We start from the raw sequence: 25,087 nt of genomic DNA, 5'->3' as shown, positions 1-25,087 counted from the left end.
TAGATAGATAGATAGATAGATAGATAGATAGATAGATATAAAAATGGCCTAGTAAAAAAATTACTTACCCCAAATTTTAGAATGGCATTGTATTCCTTTAAAAATGTTAAAAGTCACATAGAAATATCTTATTTGAATATAACACATAAGCTGAGGAACAACTGATGATTCAGTTGCAATGAGGTCACAGTTTCCAGGAAAAACAGCCAGAAAAAGAACAAAAACTAATACATTTAGATGAATTTTAATTCAGTTGTAGCATTAATAAATGACCCAAGGTAAGTGTGTTTGTTAATGTCTCACTCCGATTCGGAATAAGAATCAACTCTTATTCTTTTTTTTTCAACTTGATAATTTATAGTGCCAGAAACTAGGCCTGTCCACTGCACACCTAATTAAAAGTAAGAATGAATGGAAACCGGAGCAGACGCACAAGAAAAAAATATGTTTAAGAGACACAGTGATCTCAGAAGCCAGCGATCCATTAGCACAGAGCAGAATTCAATATTATCAGCCTCCTGCTGACCATTCCAAGGGAAAGGATAGCCTTTATCAGTAACTGCGGAAAACAGAGTGAGAAAGCATATGTCAGGATCACTGTATGTGTGTGTGGGAGGGTTTTTCTTACCTGTAACATCAGCTGCCATCAGCCCCTCCGCTCGGATCACCTTCACCTGCACCATGCCCACGTCTTTAATATTGTGAAAGGATCTGAGCAGATTCTGCGGAGGTCAAATAAGAAAAAAGCATTTGAAAAGTATAAGTAGCTCCATATCCACACAGCTGAAGAATATACAGTGGTCCAAAGAAGAATTGTAACACTTAAATTACTTTACAATGTATAATTTTCACTGCATACAATGACAAAATAATACAGAAAGAGACATCTGCAAACAAATGATGCTAGACCTTTTCTTTGAACTGAAAACTGCTTGTGTTTGTGCTATATATCATTAAAATACATTAAATGACACTTTGTACTATATGAAATAAATATGAAACGATATTCCATTATATAATGCAAAGACATTGAACATTTTTAAGTGTGGCGTTAGCATTTAAATACTTTATGTATATACTTTGAAAGCTTTAGAAAGTCAACCAGCAATCTGTCTACATTTGTGATAAAGGAATATTGCGTTGTTTTAAATCAGTCATAGTTGAAACTTTATAAACCTGTTTAAGAAGCCAAGATAAATCCTTACACACGATCTAGAACAAATACAGATACATATACAACACAAATGCTTATAAAAAGTAAAATGTGGTATTTCACATGAGTGAGAAGAGGGAAAAAATGTAATAAAAACTAATTAAACAATGCTGATGTCAAATCTAAATTATGTCAGTTCTCTTCCAGAGTGCATGTGTCTATACTCACATCCATGTTTCTTCCGAAAAAGAATTTCTTTCATTTTCAGATAACAAACAGATAAATTAAACGCATAGGAAAAACAGAAAATACTAGCAGAGACGCCACTAAAACTGTAAATGTTCAGGAGGTGGATAAACTGCTCAAAGTCAAGTGCATCAGCAAAGACACTTAAGCATGATTTATGAGCTAGTCAATTACGCTCATACTGATAAAAGCCTCTCATTGAGAGACCATAATACTCCATTACAGTTCCTTTGTGTATCTTTTGTAGCATTAAAGGGGCTGACATTTAGCCATGAAACAAACTAGGCACCACACACTAACTGTGTGGCCACAGCATGAGCAATCTCTCTCTCTCCCCCGACTCGTTTTTCTCCTCATTTTATAGTGTGTACAGTTCTGTCAAATAAAAAAAATAGCAAAAACACGCCTAGTAATTAAATATCTAAAAAAAAAAAAAGACAAAAAAATTTAATAGAGAGCAAACAGTCTTTTGCTTAGGATTTTTCTTCTGAGAAAAAAAAAGATCCTAGTATTGATTATATCTAATCTGGAGGTTCAAAAGAGATCTCAACAACAACAACAAAAAAGAATCTAATTTAGAAAAATACTTTTTTTCTAAAATAGAATTATATTTCATAGCTCTAATATATCAAAATTGTAAGGTATAAACTATTATTCTAACAAATATCTTAATTATTTATTTGACTTTTTTCCTAAGTTAAAAGGGAAACAAAGCTGAGAAGTCTCCTGCTGAGCTATAAAAGAGCAACCTCAGAGAATTAAAGCTTTCCGTGTCTAACAAATGCACAGTAATGGAAAGCTGTCCATTAAATTAAATAAAATATGTCTGTACATCTCTGCCCTCTATATGGACCGCAGTAAAAGTTGCCACAAGCAAAACTTGTGACATTTCCAGACGGACACTTTGAAATTCGAGTGAATGCAACTGGACTGATAGAGATGACACAATCTCACTGGTGTGCCATCAAAAGCACTGGAGACCTCACTTTAATTCTCTTTTTGGCAATAAGCCCTACACATACCCAGAGGAATAATTATAATTTGAATTTCTCAAGTCGGGGCCAGACTGCAGACTTAATTCATTATACACTCGGACTGGCTTCGCCTGTTACGAATGATATTATTGTTGAAAATCCTCTGATAGCAAAGGAGTGGAGAGGGGAAAAAAATCAAGTGATGACTGAGGGGGGAAATTTATTTTTACACATACATTCAATACATGATTTCTAAGTAGATATCAAAGGCTTGTTATTTATGATTATTGCAGCCTTGAAGAAAAGTGACAGATTTTTGGGGGAGGGAGCTGGTGCATTTCCATAGCAGAGGAATTTCAGAATTGTAAAGGGTGCTGGCTTTTCAGACCCCTCAAAAGACAGGCAAGGAGATTGAAAAGCTCAGGAGATGAGGCCTTTTTATTTTTTTAATGAAAGGCTGAAGAATATATTTTCCCACCCCCCTCGGCTTTGGGGCAGGCAAGGCAAGGCCAACTCATATGGTACGCTGAGAAGGAGAGCGGTTTAGTCCCATTACAGGAAAGGGGTAGCGCATAAACACTTGCGCACACACACACAGAGCCCCTTCTAACCCCCAACCAGACAGTAGGGACCGAAAAGGGAGAGAAGGGGAGGGGTGAGATGGCGGGGCTGTGTCTTGAGTGACAGCTTGTCACCGTGACGTCTTATTCCATCTCTGTTGTGGAGAAAATGAATGTCACCGCGCAGAGCCTTATGACTCGCTGTCATCTCGCAGGCGCTCACCTTTTATCAATGCTCTAAATAACATTTCAAGCCCACCGTCTCCAGCCGGACAATCCGGTCAGGGGACATTAAATCGGATGACTGTGAAATGTCATAATAAAAATGGAATGCTAACAGCTTCCACCCCCCTCTTCCCTGCCTCCCTCTTTTGCTGCTCTCTCACTCTTTTCCTCCTACTTCCCGTCCTTACACACACACATTGCTGTACTTGTTCACATTTTGATTTGGAAGCGAGTGACAGGACCAGAGAGGAACTGTGCGCCTCCACTTCAGCAGAGGTCACCCTGGCCCTGATGCCCATTAACGTCCATTACACACGAGTCGCCCGCACACGCCCGGCAACTATTAAAATGCATAATTTCGCTCTGCTTACAACAACAGCTGTGAAGCGCTGATACAGTCCTCCTCTCTGGGAATATTGAGAAAAAACCGCTTAAAGACTGAGATCCGTGAGCTCCGAAAAAGATGCAATCGTATTTGAGGCTTATCTTTTTCATGTTTTTTTACTCGAGAAGGACTAAAAGAATGGGATAAAATGCAAATATATGAATAGAAAAGAGATTTAAGCACTAAAATGTTTCTGAAACACAAAGGCTAACATTTATAGTTATATAGTTACTAATTAATTCACATTTATCAATGTGACTTAATGAATAAATGTAATTATAATTATTGCTATTATAATTATTACTATTATACTATTCATGTTAATGAATATATTTTTTAAATTAATGAACATGAATACATTTATTATTGTTATTATTATTATTAATTATATTGTTCATTGTTTATTAAATGTAAAAAAATGCATTGATATTATTATTGTAATTATTATTATTACTGTTGCTATTATAATATTGCTGTTAGCTCATCAATTACTAGTTTTATGTAAGTAAATAAATAAATACATTCTGTATAATGCTGTACAAGTATTGTTCATTTTTATCTATTGCCTTAATTAATTGCACACATACAACCTTACTGTAAAGTCTAACTAGTTTTTACCAGTCTTATACATATTTATCGTGCACACACAGAAAAATAAAGCCAATTCAACTTTAGGCAGATATGTCTACATAAATGAAAAACTTGCACGTTGTAATGCTTGTGAAGTAAATGAAAAGAGCTGGAGATGTGACATGACGTACTGAATGACAGGTAGACGACAACAGACGTCTTCATTCTCTGCCATTAACACACCTTGACAAGGCTCCCGGGCCCACACACCCTATATGCAAAGTGCTGAAAGTCATCTGATATGCCTCCTCCACTTTAATGATGTATCTGAGGCTGGTGCAATGCTGCATTAAAAGACTTAATTGCATTCTGTGCAACCCCCCACCCCATCCCCCTTCCCCGGCAAGTGAGGACATCCACAGTTTAAATTGGGAGCATCTGCAGTTTCACAGCATCTCTATAACTCAGACACACCCCACACCCCCCACCCCCCAAACCTCATGCTCTTAAACACTTTATTTGTTTGGAAGACATCAGCAGCCTCCTAGCACTTTAACACAGAGCGTTGATAACTAGTTATGGGCATTTTGTGCCGCAATTCAGTTATCCTCAGACAGCTGATCATATGGCGATAGAGAGGAGAAAAATTTGGAAGCCCACACTCTCGCACTGGCCCTGTCTATCTTGCATATGGGTGGACCACCACCTTGCCCGAGCTAATCTGTTTAAGGCGTATTGTGCGGCACTAACACCGGCACTTTCTGTTATCTGCCACGCTTGATAAGGTGCATCTTTATTAAATTCCCTTCTGTGAACGGGTGTCAAGAAGGGAACCGGGAATATGCTAATAGCAGGGACAAATTAATGTCCTTTTTTTTGGAATCCACTGTCCCATCCTCCATTTTGCCCCCCATCTTCTCTTGAGCATATCTGTCCCTATCGGACTGCAGGCTAGGGTGCTAATGAATGCCTGGATGCATAGTACAAGGTGGGGGAGAGGGTGGGGAACGAGGGAGTGGAACATCTATACTTTACCACTAGAAAAAAAAGACTGGTGTTGTGCAAGGTGAAATAGCTTTTCTTTTCATTTTGCACACCAGCCCCTCCCATCTCAGCGACCAGTACCCCATTCCCCCCCCCCCTTTCTTGTTAGAAGACGGAATTTTCTCCTTTCAATTCTGGTCCAACAGCTCCCCCTAGTGGACATGGGGTGACAAGGTGGCGTCGGAGAGCACGACGGCGCTAACTCGTTATATGCACGGTTATGTAGGTCACCTGTCCGCCGTTTGGCCTGTGGAGTGTTTTCCACCGGTATTTAACCGAAGATCAAACACACCTCCCAGCACGACTTTCCTCTTGAATTAGAGCAAAGTATTGTGCACAAACCTGCTTCGCCAAGAACCAGGTTAGCGAAACACGCTGGGCCCGCAGAAGCAAACCTAAACATGCTGGGGCTCTTAAAACAGTCGCGATTCAAGAGCTGTTGCGTTACCCCTGAGAGCAGCTGTATCGAGTGTGAACAAAAAGTGGCCCTTTTGTTTCAGCCCTGTCCCTTGCTATTGGCATGTAAAGAGGTGGCGGAGAGCCACAAATAGCGGCGAACGAAGGGTTAACAGACTAAAGACAAAGCAAGATTCTGAGAGCATTGTGCTAGAGTGAGGACTGGAGGGCCTCGGGGCCATGATGGGCCAAAGGCCTCCGCATAGGGACACTGGGCTCCTTTCAGCCCGGGCCTTTCAAGAGCACACCCTGCCTGAAAAGAGCCTGTCACAGCCCCCGCTACTGCTCTCCTTCACAGCTCTCTATCCCAATCAGCTCCTCTCTCCCTTTCCTCAGAGAGCGGGGAGGCCCGATCCTTCTCTCTACAGGCCTGAACCAATCTCTGGCCCCCAGAGGTTGAGCGCTTTTCAAAAGGAGGTCATATCGCTGAGGTTCTGCCAGGTCTGAGAACCTGGCTCCAACTGAGATGCAATTCAGCTCCGTCTATGCATATGAGGCACATATACACTAAGAGAGAACATTTCAATACGGTACTTTATCAGAACACTACATTTGATGGGCCGAAAGATGTGTTGTCACTTTAAAACTCTTCTTAGATGACTCTACAGTGACGTTAATTGACGGTTCTCGTCAAAGATTCAGTAAAAAACTCAATGGAAATCACCTCAAAGGCCGTCTTTTGGAAGTCCTGTTTATGCTACCAACATTTTTTGCTACCCTATTTCACCAAAAAGTCATGTCTATGACCGACATGACTGATTGTTTAAGTTATCGAACACTGGTGTCACTTCAGAGTACTCGAGCACATCCCCTCTACAGTGACGTTAATTGACGGTTCTCGTCAAAGATTCAGTAAACAACTCAATGGAAATCACCTCAAAGGCCGTCTTTTGGAAGTCCTGTTTATGCTACCAACATTTTTTGCTACCCTATTTCACCAAAAAGTCATGTCTATGACCGACATGACTGATTGTTTAAGTTATCGAACACTGGTGTCACTTCAGAGTACTCGAGCACATCCTTAATAGTAAAATATATTACATTTAGCAAGTGTTATGTTGAGATGCTTAATATTTAAACCATCCCAATAAATGAATCATCAGTAACACTTTACTTAAAGCCTTTATGTATAATGCATTATAAAGGGTTATTGAAGGGTATAATGCATTACAATTATTCATAATTTGCATTGTAATACATGTGATACATACAATATCTTATCGTAAATAATTATAACTGAATTTAAAATGCATAGTGTAACAATGGTGTCAAGAAGGGAACCGGGAATATGCTAATAGCAGGGACAAATTAATGTCCTTTTTTTTGGAATCCACTGTCCCATCCTCCATTTTGCCCCCCATCTTCTCTTGAGCATATCTGTCCCTATCGGACTGCAGGCTAGGGTGCTAATGAATGCCTGGATGCAGAGTACAAGGTGGGGGAGCGGGTGGGGAACGAGGGAGCGAAACATCTATCCTTTACCACCAGAAAAGAAAAAAAAAGACTGGTGTTGGGCAAGGTGAAATAGCTTTTCTTTTCATTTTGCACACCAGCCCCTCCCATCTCAGCGACCAGTACCCCATCTTTCCCCCCTTTCTTGTCAGGAGACGCATATTACGCTTTACAATTCTGGTCCAACAGCTCCCCCTAGTGGACATGGGGTGACAAGGTGGCGTCGGAGAGCACGACGGCGCTAACTCGTTATATGCACGGTTATGTAGGTCACCTGTCCGCCGTTTGGCCTGTGGAGTGTTTTCCACCAGTACTTAACCGAAGATCAAACACATCTCCCAGCATGACTTCCCACTTCAATTAGAGCAAAGTATTGCGCACAAACCTGTTTTGCCAAGAACCAGGTTAGCGAAACGCGCTGAAACAAACCTAAACACGTTGGGCCTCTTAAAACAGTCACGATTCAGGAGCTTCTTCAGTCGCATTACCCCCGAGAGCAGCTGTATCGAGTGTGAACAAAAAGTGGCCCTTTTGTTTCAGCCCTGTCCCTTGCTATTGGCATGTAAAGAGGTGGCGGAGAGCCACAAATAGCGGCGAACGAAGGGTTAACAGACTAAAGACAAAGCAAGATTCTGAGAGCATTGTGCTAGAGTGAGGACTGGAGGGCCTCGGGGCCATGATGGGCCAAAGGCCTCCGCATAGGGACACTGGGCTCCTTTCAGCCCGGGCCTTTCAAGAGCACACCCTGCCTGAAAAGAGCCTGTCACAGCCCCCGCTACTGCTCTCCTTCACAGCTCTCTATCCCAATCAGCTCCTCTCTCCCGAGAGCGGGAGAGCGGGGAGGCCCGATCCTTCTCTCTACAGGCCTGAACCAATCTCTGGCCCCCAGAGGTTGAGCGCTTGAGGTCATATGGTCATATCGCTGAGGTTCTGCCAGGTCTGAGAACCTGGCTCCAACTGAGATGCAATTCAGCTCCGTCTATGCATATGAGGCACATATACACTAAGAGAGAACATTTCAATACGGTACTTTATCAGAACACTACATTTGATGGGCCGAAAGATGTGTTGTCACTTTAAAACTCTTCTTAGATGACTCTACAGTGACGTTAATTGACGGTTCTCGTCAAAGATTCAGTAAAAAACTCAATGGAAATCACCTCAAAGGCCGTCTTTTGGAAGTCCTGTTTATGCTACCAACATTTTTTGCTACCCTATTTCACCAAAAAGTCATGTCTATGACCGACATGACTGATTGTTTAAGTTATCGAACACTGGTGTCACTTCAGAGTACTCGAGCACATCCTTAATAGTAAAATATATTACATTTAGCAAGTGTTATGTTGAGATGCTTAATATTTAAACCATCCCAATAAATGAATCATCAGTAACACTTTACTTAAAGCCTTTATGTATAATGCATTATAAAGGGTTATTGAAGGGTATAATGCATTACAATTATTCATAATTTGCATTGTAATACATGTGATACATACAATATCTTATCGTAAATAATTATAACTGAATTTAAAATGCATAGTGTAACAATGAATTGATAAGTGTTATACTGTATTAACTGTGGTTACAATTATGCATGAGGTGCATTACAAGGCATAATTAATTAATGCATTAAAACTACTTTTATAATGCATTATACATAAATGATTTAAGTAAAAAGTTACTTCTGGGATTTAAGACCTAACTTTAGAAGGCTATTTACGCACATCTTTAGGAATTGTTTATGAACATTCTTTTTAGAAATTCAAATTCTTTAAGTTTTTTTTTCCCCCAGAACAATTTAGGAAAAATTAATTTTTTTGAAGAATGTTTTTGGGGGGGGAATAAAAAAGTTTATTCTTTATTCTTATAACTTTATTCTTAAGGTGGGAAATAAGAATATAGCAGTTAAGAAGAATGTTAAGAATTCATTTTTCTTGAATCTTGCCCCTGGTTTTTGGTGACTAAAAAAAAAAAGTCTTTGCTATACCAAAGAAAGGTCTAGTCACACCCAACCTGCATTTTCAGGTTGTATTTTTAAAAACCAAGCAAATGGAATTTATATGCCTCCTCCACTTTAATGATGTATCTGAGGCTGGTGCAATGCTGCATTAAAATACTTAATTGCATTCTGTGCAAACCCCCCCCACCCTCTCAACCCCCATCCACGGCAAGTGAGGACAGCCGCAGTTTAAGTTGGGAGCATCTGCAGTTTCACAGCATCTCTATACCTCCAGCACCCAGTCTCTACCCCCAACCTCCCGCTCTTAAACACTTTATTTGTTTGGAGGACGTCGGCAGTCTCCTGGCACTTTAACACCAAGCGTTGATAACTAGTTATGGGCGTTTTGCGCCGCAACTCGTGTTATCCTCAGACAGCTGATCATACACTGATAGAGAGGAGGAAAACGTTGGAAGCCCATACTCTCGCAGTGGCCCTGTCTATCTTGAATGTGGGTGGACTACCACTTTGCCCGAGCTAATCTGTTTAAGGCGTATTGTGCGGCGCTAACACCGGCATTTTCTGTTATCTGCCACGCTTGATAAGGTACATCTTTATTAAATTCACTTCTGTGAATGGGTGTCAAGAAGGGAACCGGGAATATGCTAATAGCAGGGACAAATTAATGTCCTTTTTTTTGGAATCCACTGTCCCATCCTCCATTTTGCCCCCCATCTTCTCTTGAGCATATCTGTCCCTATCGGACTGCAGGCTAGGGTGCTAATGAATGCCTGGATGCAGAGTACAAGGTGGGGGAGCGGGTGGGGAACGAGGGAGCGAAACATCTATCCTTTACCACCAGAAAAGAAAAAAAAAGACTGGTGTTGGGCAAGGTGAAATAGCTTTTCTTTTCATTTTGCACACCAGCCCCTCCCATCTCAGCGACCAGTACCCCATCTTTCCCCCCTTTCTTGTCAGGAGACGCATATTACGCTTTACAATTCTGGTCCAACAGCTCCCCCTAGTGGACATGGGGTGACAAGGTGGCGTCGGAGAGCACGACGGCGCTAACTCGTTATATGCACGGTTATGTAGGTCACCTGTCCGCCGTTTGGCCTGTGGAGTGTTTTCCACCAGTACTTAACCGAAGATCAAACACATCTCCCAGCATGACTTCCCACTTCAATTAGAGCAAAGTATTGCGCACAAACCTGTTTTGCCAAGAACCAGGTTAGCGAAACGCGCTGAAACAAACCTAAACACGTTGGGCCTCTTAAAACAGTCACGATTCAGGAGCTTCTTCAGTCGCATTACCCCCGAGAGCAGCTGTATCGAGTGTGAACAAAAAGTGGCCCTTTTGTTTCAGCCCTGTCCCTTGCTATTGGCATGTAAAGAGGTGGCGGAGAGCCACAAATAGCGGCGAACGAAGGGTTAACAGACTAAAGACAAAGCAAGATTCTGAGAGCATTGTGCTAGAGTGAGGACTGGAGGGCCTCGGGGCCATGATGGGCCAAAGGCCTCCGCATAGGGACACTGGGCTCCTTTCAGCCCGGGCCTTTCAAGAGCACACCCTGCCTGAAAAGAGCCTGTCACAGCCCCCCACTACTGCTCTCCTTCACAGCTCTCTATCCCAATCAGCTCCTCTCTCCCTTTCCTCAGAGAGCGGGGAGGCCCGATCCTTCTCTCTACAGGCCTGAACCAATCTCTGGCCCCCAGAGGTTGAGCGCTTTTCAAAAGGAGGTCATATCGCTGAGGTTCTGCCAGGTCTGAGAACCTGGCTCCAACTGAGATGCAATTCAGCTCCGTCTATGCATATGAGGCACATATACACTAAGAGAGAACATTTCAATACGGTACTTTATCAGAACACTACATTTGATGGGCCGAAAGATGTGTTGTCACTTTAAAACTCTTCTTAGATGACTCTACAGTGACGTTAATTGACGGTTCTCGTCAAAGATTCAGTAAAAAACTCAATGGAAATCACCTCAAAGGCCGTCTTTTGGAAGTCCTGTTTATGCTACCAACATTTTTTGCTACCCTATTTCACCAAAAAGTCATGTCTATGACCGACATGACTGATTGTTTAAGTTATCGAACACTGGTGTCACTTCAGAGTACTCGAGCACATCCTTAATAGTAAAATATATTACATTTAGCAAGTGTTATGTTGAGATGCTTAATATTTAAACCATCCCAATAAATGAATCATCAGTAACACTTTACTTAAAGCCTTTATGTATAATGCATTATAAAGGGTTATTGAAGGGTATAATGCATTACAATTATTCATAATTTGCATTGTAATACATGTGATACATACAATATCTTATCGTAAATAATTATAACTGAATTTAAAATGCATAGTGTAACAATGAATTGATAAGTGTTATACTGTATTAACTGTGGTTACAATTATGCATGAGGTGCATTACAAGGCATAATTAATTAATGCATTAAAACTACTTTTATAATGCATTATACATAAATGATTTAAGTAAAAAGTTACTTCTGGGATTTAAGACCTAACTTTAGAAGGCTATTTACGCACATCTTTAGGAATTGTTTATGAACATTCTTTTTAGAAATTCAAATTCTTTAAGTTTTTTTTTCCCCCAGAACAATTTAGGAAAAATTACTACTTTTATAATGCATTATACATAAATGATTTAAGTAAAAAGTTACTTCTGGGATTTAAGACCTAACTTTAGAAGGCTATTTACGCACATCTTTAGGAATTGTTTATGAACATTCTTTTTAGAAATTCAAATTCTTTAAGTTTTTTTTTCCCCCAGAACAATTTAGGAAAAATTAATTTTTTTGAAGAATGTTTTTGGGGGGGGAATAAAAAAGTTTATTCTTTATTCTTATAACTTTATTCTTAAGGTGGGAAATAAGAATATAGCAGTTAAGAAGAATGTTAAGAATTCATTTTTCTTGAATCTTGCCCCTGGTTTTTGGTGACTAAAAAAAAAAAGTCTTTGCTATACCAAAGAAAGGTCTAGTCACACCCAACCTGCATTTTCAGGTTGTATTTTTAAAAACCAAGCAAATGGAATTTGTATTGTCAGGTGGAGACAAGAGAGTTTCCATTGACTATTGTTTTATACTGAGTAATGATATTTTCTATCCCTAACTCTCACTGATTTATACTGAGCTAATGATCATTTCTATGCCAAGCAATTTAGGCGCATTCAAAGTGTTCTGAATATGAGAGTTTGTCCTTACGTATCTGTGGAGAATCTCCTTCCTCTCATGGGGGTCGTCCAATACATTGACGGACAGGTCAGCGATGGAGACGGCAGCAGAGGCTGTGAGAGTGACCAGCAGCACCAGTGTGCCCTCACCCTCCTCCAGAGTCAGGTCCAGTCTGTGTGTGCACTCCTTTGAGAGAACAGAGAGGTCCACCTGGCACCTGACAGACACACACACGCACACACAACACCATTATCATTATCATGTTGTCTTACAGGATACCACATGTATGACAAGAGAAAGACACAGCAGAAAAGAGAAAAAGAAACCTAAACAAAATGCTCAATGAATGGGTGTTTCTTTAACTGCGTGCACTTCTGACCCTGAGAACATTTAAAAATGAAATTCCTTAAAACACTGTCATTCTTTCTTTCTTTATTTTGCTCTCTTGAACTGTCAAAAACATAAATGTAATTTCCACCTTACAACTCAAAACCTTAATTTTGTGATGGAAAATACATTTCTCTTATAAAATGTCGGCCTCCTTTTCTATGCTGAGGCTAAGTTTATTATTGCTAGCATTTTGTGTATCTTAAATACACAATTAAAATATATTTTTTTAACTTTTAGTACAATTTGACAAAATTACACTTTGATTGGAAATCACACATCTTTTATTTGAGCTTAAGCTCCTCACTGACTCTCATCTCCTCCGTAAACAAATATACTAAGTTGGTTGTGTTAAAAATGTCAGCACAACAAACTCAAACACTCTGTAAATGTGAAGTTTAATGGTGATAATTACACCTAAATGTGTAGTGGTCATGACAAGTTTTTTTTGCCACAACACAGCTTTGCTAATAAATATTTATGATCAGTTATTAAATTAGTTTGTTTGAATATTTTAATATGACTTCTGGCTGTTTTGATAAAAGATCTGCATTACGTATTGATTCTAAGAGTAAATATTTTGCTAATTTCCAAGTCAAAACTGTAATTGTATTTATTATTTATTTATTTATTTGTTGAATTTAATGAATTAATATTTTTACTCAGCAAGGACAGATTAAATTGGGCTAAATTTAAATTAAATCAATTTAAAATAAACAATGTTCTTTTCAACTTTCTTTTCGTTAAAGAATCTTGAAAACATTTAGAACAGTTTCTACAGACATAATAAGCAGCACAACACTTTTAAGCATAATACCACTACTACTACTACTAATAATAATAATAGTGACAATAATAATTCAGGTAGTGTATATCAGTATAAGATTATGTTGGAACTGTAAATAAGACCCATTTTAATGTGATTACTCTTAATAATAGGTAAAGCAATCCTAATATATTATTAGTATATTAAATATTTGAGTTATATTCAAATATCTTTAAAAAAAACTGAAGTAACTGATAACTTTTTTTTCAACTTCCCCCTAGTAACAACAAAGAAGAAAAACCAAGTGCATGAGGCAGAAAGAAACCACAAGAGAGAAAACGGCTGAATAATTGCACTAGAATACAGTTTGTTCCCAGCAATTCCTCCACATGTTCCCGCTGTGACAATGTGTTCTTCTCTACAGGAACATCACCCAGGTACTGAAAGCTTCAATTGATCCTGAATGGAGTAACTAATGTGGAGATCAGTGCTGGGGCAGGCTGGGGCACGCTAGACAACTCATGGTCAGAGAGGACTCAAGTAGATGAGCATTTAACAGAGGGAAATAGCCAATTACAAGTATGCCACCCGACTGATTCTGACATGCCACCTTTATGACCAGGAGGACTGGTGTAGGGAACAGACAGGAAACTAAGTAAAGTCCACTGCCTCATTCCCACATCGCACAGCCATTAACTCTACTGCCAATCACTCCTAATGGGGTTTTGTCAGAGGCTGCGATTCTCAAACTCTCTCCCTCTTTCACCCTCTCTCACACACACACAGGAACTGTCTATGAGAGGACAGTTTGAAGAATGAATGACTTTAGCTGCAACATACCGTACAGCAGACCTGTTATTTAACAGTATTATACTTAATAGTAATTGGTCAATCACAGCATTTTGCAGTCAAATTTAGGAAAAAAATTAACTTAAATGATTTTAGCAAATGGCTGCAATATAACAAAGAGTGAAAAATTTAGAGGGGTCTGAATACTTTCCGTACCCACTGTATATATATATATATATATATATATATATATATATATATGTATATATATATACTGTATAAGTGACAGGTAAATTGTATCCCACATCACCGTGTTGTCTCTAATAAAAATACATATATATTTTGTGTCTATGTATGTATTTATTTGGAAAGTAGCTTTGCTTAGAGGTCCTTAACACATTGTCATGGTTTATTTTGCATCAATAATTGGCTATGAAACGTACAGTATGTACACTTTGAAAATTAAAACCTAAAAACACTAAATAAAGACTTTGGTTTTTATTAATGTATCAATTTACATACCATTTCATCTCTAGGAGTGATTTTAGTGATTGCCATAAAATTGATTGAGAGTACTGCACATTCTCCATCTCTTGCATATTGTCATTTTGATCACAAGCACTTCTGAATGCCAATAGAATGGTGATTTTTTTTACGAGGAAAAACTCAAATTTGATTTGTTCAACCTGTACTGTTGAAATGGTTTTTACTCTATACATCTATTAGACAGTGGTTATCAACCTTTTTGACTCCAAGGCCTAAATTATCCAAAACAATATTTAAAGGACCCCCATGTAGACTAAGATATTTAAATATTATATTAAAGGGTTAGTTCACCCAAAAATAGAAATTAGGCTGCGTTTTACTCACCCCCGATGCATCCTAGGTGTATGACTTTCTTCTTTCAGACGAATCCAGTCGGAGTTATATTAAAAATAGTCTTTGATCTTTCAAGCTCTATCATTGTACTCGGCGGGTGTTGCATTGCTTCTGTCCAAAAGACGTGAAATAAAAAGCACCTTTCCATTAAATAAAGTGTCTCACACGGCTCCGGGATGTGAACAAAGGCCTCCTGTAGCGAATCAATGCGTTTTTGTAAGAAAAATATCCATATTCAAAACATAATAATCACTTTAATCTAGCTTGCGCCAGCAGTTGTACACAGAAGCAGTTCCGGACGGATGACGTATGAGTTCAGCGTTGCGCATGCGCCGGTGAGTCTTGTGAAAACCAACGTTTGTTAACAGGAGCAAAGGAAGCAAAGTTTCCTTACTTTAGCAAAGGAAAACAAGTCTCCTCTTTGGCTTATATCGAAATCCTCCGACATTCTTCTTTACAAATCCTCGTTTTGTACTTCTAATAAGTGACCGTTGTTTTGTTTCGATCTCTCTGCGTGCGTCACTTCTGAGCGGCGCATTGCACAAAGCTGACCTCATACGTCATTCCCCCGGAACTGCTTCCGTTTTACAACAGTGAGCGCAAGCTAGATTCAAGTGATTATTACGTTTTGAATATGGATATTTTTCGTACAAAAACGCATCGATTCGCTACAGAAGGCCTTTGTTCACCCCCCGGAGCCGTGTGAGACACTTTTTTTGTGGAAGGGTGCTTTTTATTCCACGTCTTTTGGACAGAAGCAATGCAACACCCGCTGAGTACAACGATAGAGCTTGAAAGATCAAAGACTATTTTTAATATAACTCCAACTGGATTCGTCTGAAAGAAGAAAGTCATACACCTAGGATGCATCGGGGGTGAGTAAAACACAGCCTAATTTTTTTGTGGGGGGGTGAACTAACCCTTTAAATTCTATTATATCATTAGATTCAAGAACTCAATATTCTTTAGTGTTCAATAATGAATTTATGTGACTTTGACACTTTTTGAAAATATAGAATAAGGGCAAATGCAATTTCTCTGCATTTTCTACTCAGTAAAATATTTCAGAGCTTGAGAAAAACTAAAAATGTCAATGATTTTTCAGAACATTTATATTTAGAGATTATATATAGAGAATATATAAGATTGTTTTGTCTTATTTTAATTATTTGTCATCTTGCAGGCTACTTAGTGATTGCTTTATAAACAAGTAGACCTAGTGACCCCTAAGACAGGTTGGGAAACCCTGTACTGCACAATGGTATAACAGTAGTGAATATCATATTCATAACCTATAACTGTAGAGAATATCATATTGTCAAGTTGCCAAAAAACTACAGTAATTATGAGCCATAATTAATCAGGAAATTGACCCTCTAACACTAGCATTCTCTACTTGTTTTCTTTTTATTTATTTAAAAAAAAACTGACCCAATAACTTTTTATTATACTATTTATTATAAAAAAGAGACTTGTCACAGCATTTACTGTACATATTATTGCTCTTTTGTTGTTTAAGATTGCTTCTATTGTCCTCATTTGTAAGTCTTTTGGATTAAAGTGTCTGCTAAATGACTAAATGTAAATGTTAATCAGATCAGACTATGAGAGTGTGAGAATAACACAAAAAAGTCAAGTGCATGACCAACCTGCCCATAAAGTCATCTTTCTTTCCTGCATCTTTGTCCCAGATGGTGATGTCAATGAAACCGCCCTGTTCATCATACAGGTGGAAGTCAAACTGCTCTCTCCACTGGGGGTTTAGCGTTTTTGGTATTGTCTGTATAGAAGGAAAGAAGCACACTTGATCAGAATTTACCTTACGTGAAAGAGAAAGTCTCAAATGAACAAGTAACTTGAATAAAGCTCATGTGGACCATACCTTACTTTTGTACTTTTGATGTCCCATTCTGAATTTGACATAAGGGTCACTGAGACCATTGGCATCCATAGGCTGGAGGTCACGGGCCTCAATGAGACTGATGCTAACAATGCCTCTCCACAGCTGAGCCTTTCTGTGAACGTCTGATAACCTCAGACTCTGATGCTGCGATGTGACAAAAACACACACCCATACACACACTCACATCAGGCAAGATACAATCCAATGTGAAGAGAAAGTCAATGAAGTTAAAGCTGAACGGCTGACAATGTGTTTGTGGTCAAAAATGTGATGCGAAAACAACAAGTTGCAGCAACATGAAAGACACATATTTTGGGGATGCGGTATGTAAGGACAACATACACACAGAGAGTGACGGCACTGCAAAGACAGAGACAAACACAGACAACAGTGTGTCAACGGTAACTTTCCATGAGTAAAACATGAATATACACTACTGTGCAAAATTTTGGGGTCGGTAAGATTTTTAAATGTTTCTGAAAGACATCTATGCTGCATTTATTTGATCAAAAATGCAGTATAAACAGAAATAGTGTGAAATATAACTACAAATGAAAATACTGTAACATTAAAATTTTCAGCAGTCATTACTCCAATCTTCAGTGTCATATGATCCTTCAGAAATCATTCTAATATGCTGATGTAGTGCTCAAGAAATATTTCTCATTATCAGTGCTGAAAACTGTTGTGTTGATTAATGTTTTTGTGGAAACATGATATATATTTTTTTTTTCTGAATTCTTTGATGAATAGAAAGTACAAAAGAACAGCATTTATGTTAAATAGGGATCTTTTGTAACATTACAAATGTCTTTACTGTCACGTTTGATCAATTTAATTCACCACCAATAAAATCTTACTGACCCTAAACTTTTGAACGGCAATATATGAAATAAACAGCAAAAATCTACTAAAGCCCTTCTAAGATCCGGTCTACATTGTCTAATAGGGTAAATCTCATGAAGAAATGTTTAAGGTCATATTTGACGGCATTAAATGAAAATAATAAAAATAAAAATGGAAAATAAAGCTCTTGTTGATTTTTTTCAAGAATCAATGTAGTACAACAAATGCTAACATTATAATATTAATTTTACGTCCATTCATTTATCCAGCAATGCGAAATCTTCTAATTAGTAATATATATGTTTATTATCTAATTAAGAATTTTATATATGCAGACTAATGCAGTCTTTTAGTATCAGATAACTGAGGACTGAAACAAACTATTTTAATAGATATCTCTGTGCTTAATTTGGAGTCCTTATTGATGTGTTTCTTGTTTAAAATGCATATTCATTAAACTGAGCAAACCTGTTCTGAAAAAAACACACAGTTTTGATGTTAAAAGCAGGCAGCTAATGACGTTCTCTCCAGATATTAGTGTGATACTCCGACTGTACACTGTGAAATGACTCTTTTTGTGAGAGGCTTAACATAAGCATTCAGAGCTTTAATGTGATCTTTGGCCATGATGCCGACCTACTCGTTTTGTTCTGATGTTGATTGTGACTAAAAAAGGCTGCACTTCCTCAGTGAGATGATGGTTAAAAGAGATGAAAGTATAAAACCATGAAGTAGATTAAGAAAGTAGAACTGGAAGCAAGTATTATTTTGGCTAACAGCTGTGTTAGCATTAATGTTGTTCTTCCATGCACTTCAGGGTGAAGTTTTCTTTATATTTTTATATATCATAGCAGAAGTTTTAATTTAGGAGATGTATCAATTACAAATCCCGCTTGATTTGCATCTACAGAGCTCATCGTTTACAGTATTTTGGAAATGAAACAGATATAGGAAGTATAAATAGAAGAAACACCCAAGTGTGCACCGCGAGTGGTGTAAAAGTTTGTTATCGTAGCGCTGTTACAGTATTCCCGAGACCCAGCCAACATGGCCCACTTTGGAGCTTCAAAGGCTTGGGTGGGGTAAGCCTTTCAGCAGGACGTCCTTATCCACATGCTGGAGAGCCACTTTCATGTTTCTAGGCCTCTCTAAAAAAGTTGGGCTCCAACATTAGCCAAAACAAAACAGGAGTTACTTGACCTCTGCTGGGACATGCAACTGAGGCATTGTGTTCTCTTGAGTAGCACAAATCAATGCAACTGGGTTGCGTGTTAGAAATGTCTTAAACTGGGACTCCACTTGAAGACCACAAATTACCATTGAAACTAGGACTTTCCCTTAGTAGACAACAGAGAGGTCTGCTGCACACATGCATGCATGAACCAGAGACAAAGACAGTAGTATGTTACTCCCGTCCCAGACCAACATGCCACTTTCATACAAAACAATCCATTCACAACACATGGAAGAAGAAAATGTACAAAAAAAACTATAACAGAACTTCAACTTATAGATTAATAGTGAGGTTGATGAGGAATAGCTTAAGGGATAGTTCATCCAAAAATGAACATTTGATGGTTATCTGCTTACCCCCAGGGCATCCAAGATGTAGGTGACTTTGTTTCTTCAGTAGAACACAAACGAAGATTTTTAACTCAAACCGTTGCAGTCTGTCAGTCATATAATGGAAGTTAACGGGAATTACGGCTTTGAGAGTCAAAAAAACATACACAAACACAACCAAATTAAACCCTGCGGCTCGTAACGATACATTGATGTGTAAAGACACAAAACGATCGGTCTGTGCAAGAAACTGAACAGTATTTATATCGTTTTTTACCTCTGATTCACCGCAGAGTCCGAACCGCCACCAATCTCTCAAATGGACCATTGTCACTCTATCTACAATCTCAATTAGGAGTGTCAATGGTCCATTTGAGAGATAGGTGGCGGTAATGCACTTATAACTCTGCTATCTGCCGTAAAGCAAGCAAGAAGAAGAAGACGCGTCACGCGCCGGCTGTTGAGAACGTGCTCAGGACAGTTCGGACATTGAGGTGAATCAGAGGTAAAAAATCATATAAATACTGTTCAGTTTCTTGCACAGACCAATCGTTTCATGTCTTTACACATCAATGTATCGTCACGAGCCGCAGGGTTTAATTTGGTTTCGTTTGTGTATGTTTTTTGACTCTCAAAGCCGTGATTCCCATTCACTTCCATTATATGACTGACAGACTGCAACGGTTTGAGTTAAAAATCTTTGTTTGTGTTCTACTGAAGAAACAAAGTCACCTACATCTTGAATGGCCTGGGGGTAAGCAGATAAACATCACATTCTCATTTTTGGGTGAAATATCCCTTTACCATTAAAAAAAAAGTAAAGTAGAGAAATTAGATTGTTTTAAGAATTCTTTGAAATCTTTACTATTTAAATATATTTACTCAAATATTTATAGCTTTTATTATTATTTTTTAAATATATTATTTTTATATTTTCAGTTTCATTTTTGATTAAAATTTCATTTTGTTATGTGCTTTTCTCATTTCAGTCTTCTTTTTAATATTACATTTAGTTTAATTTCATTTTATGTTAATAATTTAATTTAATTGTATTCTTTTATGTTTATTTTAGTTTTAATTTTAGTTCAGTTTTATTTATTTCCAGGTAGTAATTTAAGTTCTTCAATTTAAATTTATTTTAGTTACTTGCCAAGTTCTAATGTTAATATTATTTTTTATTTAAGCTTTATTTTTTTTAATAGTTTCTGTTTTAGTTAATGATAATAACTCTGATATATAATAAATATATTACACAAAAATATCAAATTCAGAAACCAACATTGTCACTTGGATAGATGGATAAAGCATTGAAATAAACAGCAACAAATTTGTTAAATAATAATAATAATAATTAAAAAAGATATTGTGCACAGATCCACCACAAAAATATACTACAATAAAATAAAATAAAAAATATGCTTTACATATGCAAAATCACCAGGTTAAATAAATGGTTGCTCTGATCACATCCTGTTTGACTACAACAATAAAGTGCAAAATCTTCTGACAGAACACTGCAGCACATGCACCATGCAGTCGATGCAGTATGAAGATGACAAGAACAGAGTATGCTTTATTTTCTCATTCAATTGCTGCAATACACAAAGGAAACCCTGGCGGCCCTGAATTTGTATCTGGAACTGATTGCTAATTTCAGCCTTTAAGGCAGGACAAAAATTGATGCCCTGCACTTGACAAAGGTCCATTTTCTTATTTGTACACTAGATGACAGTGTTTCATACCCTGTATATTGCAGCACATAGGAAATAAAGTCAGCAAAAGACGATTTTACGACTGAAACAAAAGTAGGCAAGTGAGGGTAAAAAAGCAAAAGGGCTGGGGATCACGGGCCCCTTCAGTCTGAGCAGAGAACTGCAGAAGGCAGGGATCAGGTGGGACATGCTGTTATTACCTTACTGGATCGTTTCCAGCTCCTTCTCATAAGCATGGTCTGTGAATGAGACAAAGCGTTATAAAGCCACCCCTTGCCCTCTCTAACAGGGTGCTAGAGGTTAACCTGGCATCCTGTCTGGATAACTGTTCAGAAGAGCCAAGGGGTCATAAGGAGGCAGCCCGGGGAAGCTATGGTTGGGGGGCAGCCATTATAAGCTAATAAAATCACTAAATCACACACAAAAAAAGAAAATGTCATTCAAAGCTTTGTTAGTTCACTTCTGTCAGGACCACTATCGTCAAAGATGATTGATAATTAGCATACAGTTTGGATTGGTGGTATGGTTCTGTTCTGGGCAAGAACTCCCTGTGCATCCATGCAGCCTAGCATGGATGAGAGCAGGGAGAGCAGCGATAACCCCCCAGGGTAAACAGAACAGAACCAACATAAATGTATTGCAGATATCGTTAAAGTTCAATAATGTTATGTACACATTTTAGAATTAGTCTGATTCAAGGAGAATCAGAAAGCTGAATCCTGACTGACAGAGGAGGAGTTGGGGATGGAGGAGGGTAATTAGCTATTGAGCAATGCAAAAACGGCTGATATTACTGAGGGACCTTATATATTAATGCTTAGATAGGTGTCGTATTCCCATAGGTTGATGGGGATCAGCTGAGAGTCAGCTGATGCGAGCTTGACTAACGTGACCTGCCAAAACTAGCGCTACGCTAGATTAACACAAAGATGCACAGGCACACTCACACATATCTATAGAGGTGTTATAAGTGACTGGATCATACAGTAAGTAAATGTTGTTTATCAAGGGACTTTTTAAAAAAGTCTAGGCCTATATCTTGCATTATATAACACTCCACTATTTATGCAGTATACTGTAGCATGTTTAAAGTGCACATCATGCAGTATGTATCCCACAATGCAATGTGCTCAACTTGATATTCCATTTCTGGTGTGATAAAGGAACCAAAAATAATATATTAATATTTTAACATCTCTTTCTCCACTCATTATTTTCTATTATTTAAACTGACAAGACTTAAAACATGTGGGAATGATACACTTTCTTGAGGAAGCAGCACTGGGTTGATTGTTCAGATAGGTGATTATAGTTTTAGGGGGGATGAAGACCACCTAAAAAGGGTCTAGAACTGCTCCTGGTGTATAGTATATGCAGTATGCAGTAAGCAGTACTAACTTTCCACTCCATACTTATCATTAGCATTTGTTTGATCAGTACTGAGTGTAATCAGGCAGATTAAACATCAATAAATGTTGGCCTTGAATGCTTATTACCCATTTGTTAAACTGACCCAGAGCTGAAGTTACTAATATACTGTAAGTTTTCTTATGATGAAGTTCTGTGTATTATTTCCTTATTTCCCCTATAAACTTACAGTGCCCTTGTTACCCTGTTAGCGTTCCAACATACTGCCCGTGGTACACTAGTTAAATTGTTAAATTTTCCAGGAATGCTTTATACATGCTGAGCAATAATTACTCTTGCATCCTGAGCATTACTGAATGCAAAAATGTGATGTATGACTGCATAACACTTCAAGTAAAGTGAGGGTGAGTTTGCTAGGGCACTAGCTGACTAATGGAAAACTGGACTCATTTTCCTCTCATTGAAATTCTGCATGCCAATCCTGAGAATATTCTCTAGACAACAGATTTCTCTCTGATGTATGCAAAAGAAATCCTTTCCAGGTCAGACACTGGTTCATCCAGCCCAGAGAATGCATTTGGAGTCTTCTGTACTGCAGTAAGATGGGTGACATAATATATGAAGCCTACTGTTCAAAAGTTTGGGTCAGAAAAAAAAATACTGACCCCAAATAAAAAAAATTTAAAAAGTAATTAGATACAGAGCTCCCACAACTCTTGGACGAATACATTTCCAAGGTTTTAACATGTTGTACTTGTTTGGAATCTGTAAGAGTTGGATAAGTGTAAATGTTCTTGGTACTTTAGAGCTGAAGTATTTAATTATACAGTATTTGCTAAAAAATAAAAAAATAAATTAAAAACAAATGTACAGTTCATTGAGTTTTTATACATTTGTATGAAACCACAATTGGCAGGACATCTCACACCTCCACTTCATATTCACAGTTCAAACATAGCAGCTTGAAAAACAAAGACATAATACAACATTTTTAAAAACTCACTGCTTCCCTGAAGTCTCCCTCTTTTGGAATAAGTGTGACTGCCAGTTCCAGTGAACCCAGGTCATGGTTGGGATAGTGGGGATCTTTGAGGTCAAGGGCCACATCCAAGGTCCTAAAGGGGAGAGAGAACCTACAGCATGAACAACCAAAATCCTGCCATTGGGTTCTACATTTCTTACAACAGCATTTGTGTGTTTTTACATATATAAAAACTCTAGGGGGCAGCAGTGTCAAAGTAAATTAATTGATATTACGACACTTGAGATTGTGTTTCAGATTTGTCAATGTGTCACAAAGCAGACAGAAGACCTTTGGTGCTCCAGGGATTCTAAATAGAGGTATGCAGAGCCCATAAAGTCATCCTGCAGCCCAAAGTCATAGTCAAAGACCTGTAGAGGAAAGAAAAAACCCAACAGGCATGTCATTTCACACAACAAACTCTACTGACTGTAAAGCCAGCATACATTAGATCGACTCTTTACAATTCCATTAGTTAAAACACATTCCATTAAATTAAAACACATTAAATAATCACTAATGACTAAGCCATTAAAGGTCAATTTAATGACTGGAACAAAGCTCTCTGACTACATTTACAATCATTTACCTTCACGTAGAGTGGCTCTCTCAAACTCTCCACCAGCAGACTGACTTTCTCATCCCATACTGGGTTCAGGTTCTTGTGGATCGTTTTGCTGCGGAAAACCTCCTTCCCTGCGATTTTAAACTTCACATATGGGTCACTGGTCCCTGTAAATGCAACAAAAAATACACAATACATTTAGCTGTTTTTCAAGAGAAACTTGGGTAAATAAAGTTTTTTCTTCTACAAAATTAGACCAGCTTAGTTTATAATAAACAGTGATTTTGATACCCTTTAAAAATACTTCAAAAAAGATAAAACTTCACTGAGAAAATGAGTTGGAATTTGCATTCTTCACTCAATTCCAAATTCTACACAGCCCTTCTGTTAACTACTTAAAATCCTACATCATCTAGTTATCAGTCTTATCAGACTGAGATGATGCAAAAAAAGGTTATTTTTGAAAAACATATACTGTTGCTCATATGCACATATTCATTATCTAGCCTCTTTCTCTCGCTGTAGGGCTTTTTCCTTCTTGTGGAGTAGTTGTCTATGGTGTGTATAAATTGGTCTGAAAAAGTGGAGGCAAAGAGACTTGGGTCATGTGACCTTAACTGTCAGCCCTTATTGGCTCAAGCACTAAAGTGAGAGAGGATGAGTGTGCTGTGTGAAGCCAAAGGCAGTCTGAATACAGTGAGTACAACCATAAACAAATACACTAATGAGTAATAATCAACATGACAGAGCCTCATTATATACCCTGACAAAATGACAAGACTCAACAGAGAGAACAACAACAGTACAGAGCATATCATAACACTGAATGTGTGTGAATGTAATATGCCACAATGATAGACGTGTCTAAGTGACTGGCTCATGAAATTGCCAAAGCCTGACAAATACTGACATACGACTCAATTAGTTTGCAGTATAACATAGTACAGTTCCTAAAAGAGAGCACTAGATGTTACTGGGTGTTCAGTGGAGAATTTGCACAGAGCCCTGCATGTCACCTGACCTGCTCCATCTGCAGTGGATCAGGAATGTCTCGGTTACGTATGGTAACCCTCGTTCCCTGAAGGA

The 25,087-nt window shown here is 38.2% G+C and overlaps 1 protein-coding gene across 1 annotated transcript in view; it reads right to left on the bottom strand.

Annotated features, from left to right (window-relative positions):
* LOC107587547 (multiple C2 and transmembrane domain-containing protein 1-like) overlaps positions 1–25,087 on the bottom strand; it is a 202,866-nt gene that overhangs the window by 56,855 nt on the left and 120,924 nt on the right. Inside the window, exons 3-10 of the mRNA XM_016275362.1 lie at positions 24,026–24,168; positions 23,728–23,807; positions 23,419–23,530; positions 21,248–21,286; positions 16,906–17,070; positions 16,673–16,803; positions 12,233–12,419; positions 527–722 (exon numbers count right to left, since the gene is read on the bottom strand). Coding sequence (XP_016130848.1) covers positions 527–722; positions 12,233–12,419; positions 16,673–16,803; positions 16,906–17,070; positions 21,248–21,286; positions 23,419–23,530; positions 23,728–23,807; positions 24,026–24,168 — 1,053 coding nt within the window. The remainder of the gene's footprint in view (positions 1–526; positions 723–12,232; positions 12,420–16,672; positions 16,804–16,905; positions 17,071–21,247; positions 21,287–23,418; positions 23,531–23,727; positions 23,808–24,025; positions 24,169–25,087) is intronic.

Source organism: Sinocyclocheilus grahami, unplaced genomic scaffold, assembly GCF_001515645.1.
Source record: "Sinocyclocheilus grahami isolate Dianchi unplaced genomic scaffold, SAMN03320097.WGS_v1.1 scaffold93.1, whole genome shotgun sequence".
Classification (NCBI taxonomy): domain Eukaryota; kingdom Metazoa; phylum Chordata; class Actinopteri; order Cypriniformes; family Cyprinidae; genus Sinocyclocheilus; species Sinocyclocheilus grahami.
The sequence above is the reverse complement of the archived record's forward strand: the minus strand, read 5'-3'. Positions and strand labels throughout refer to the sequence as shown.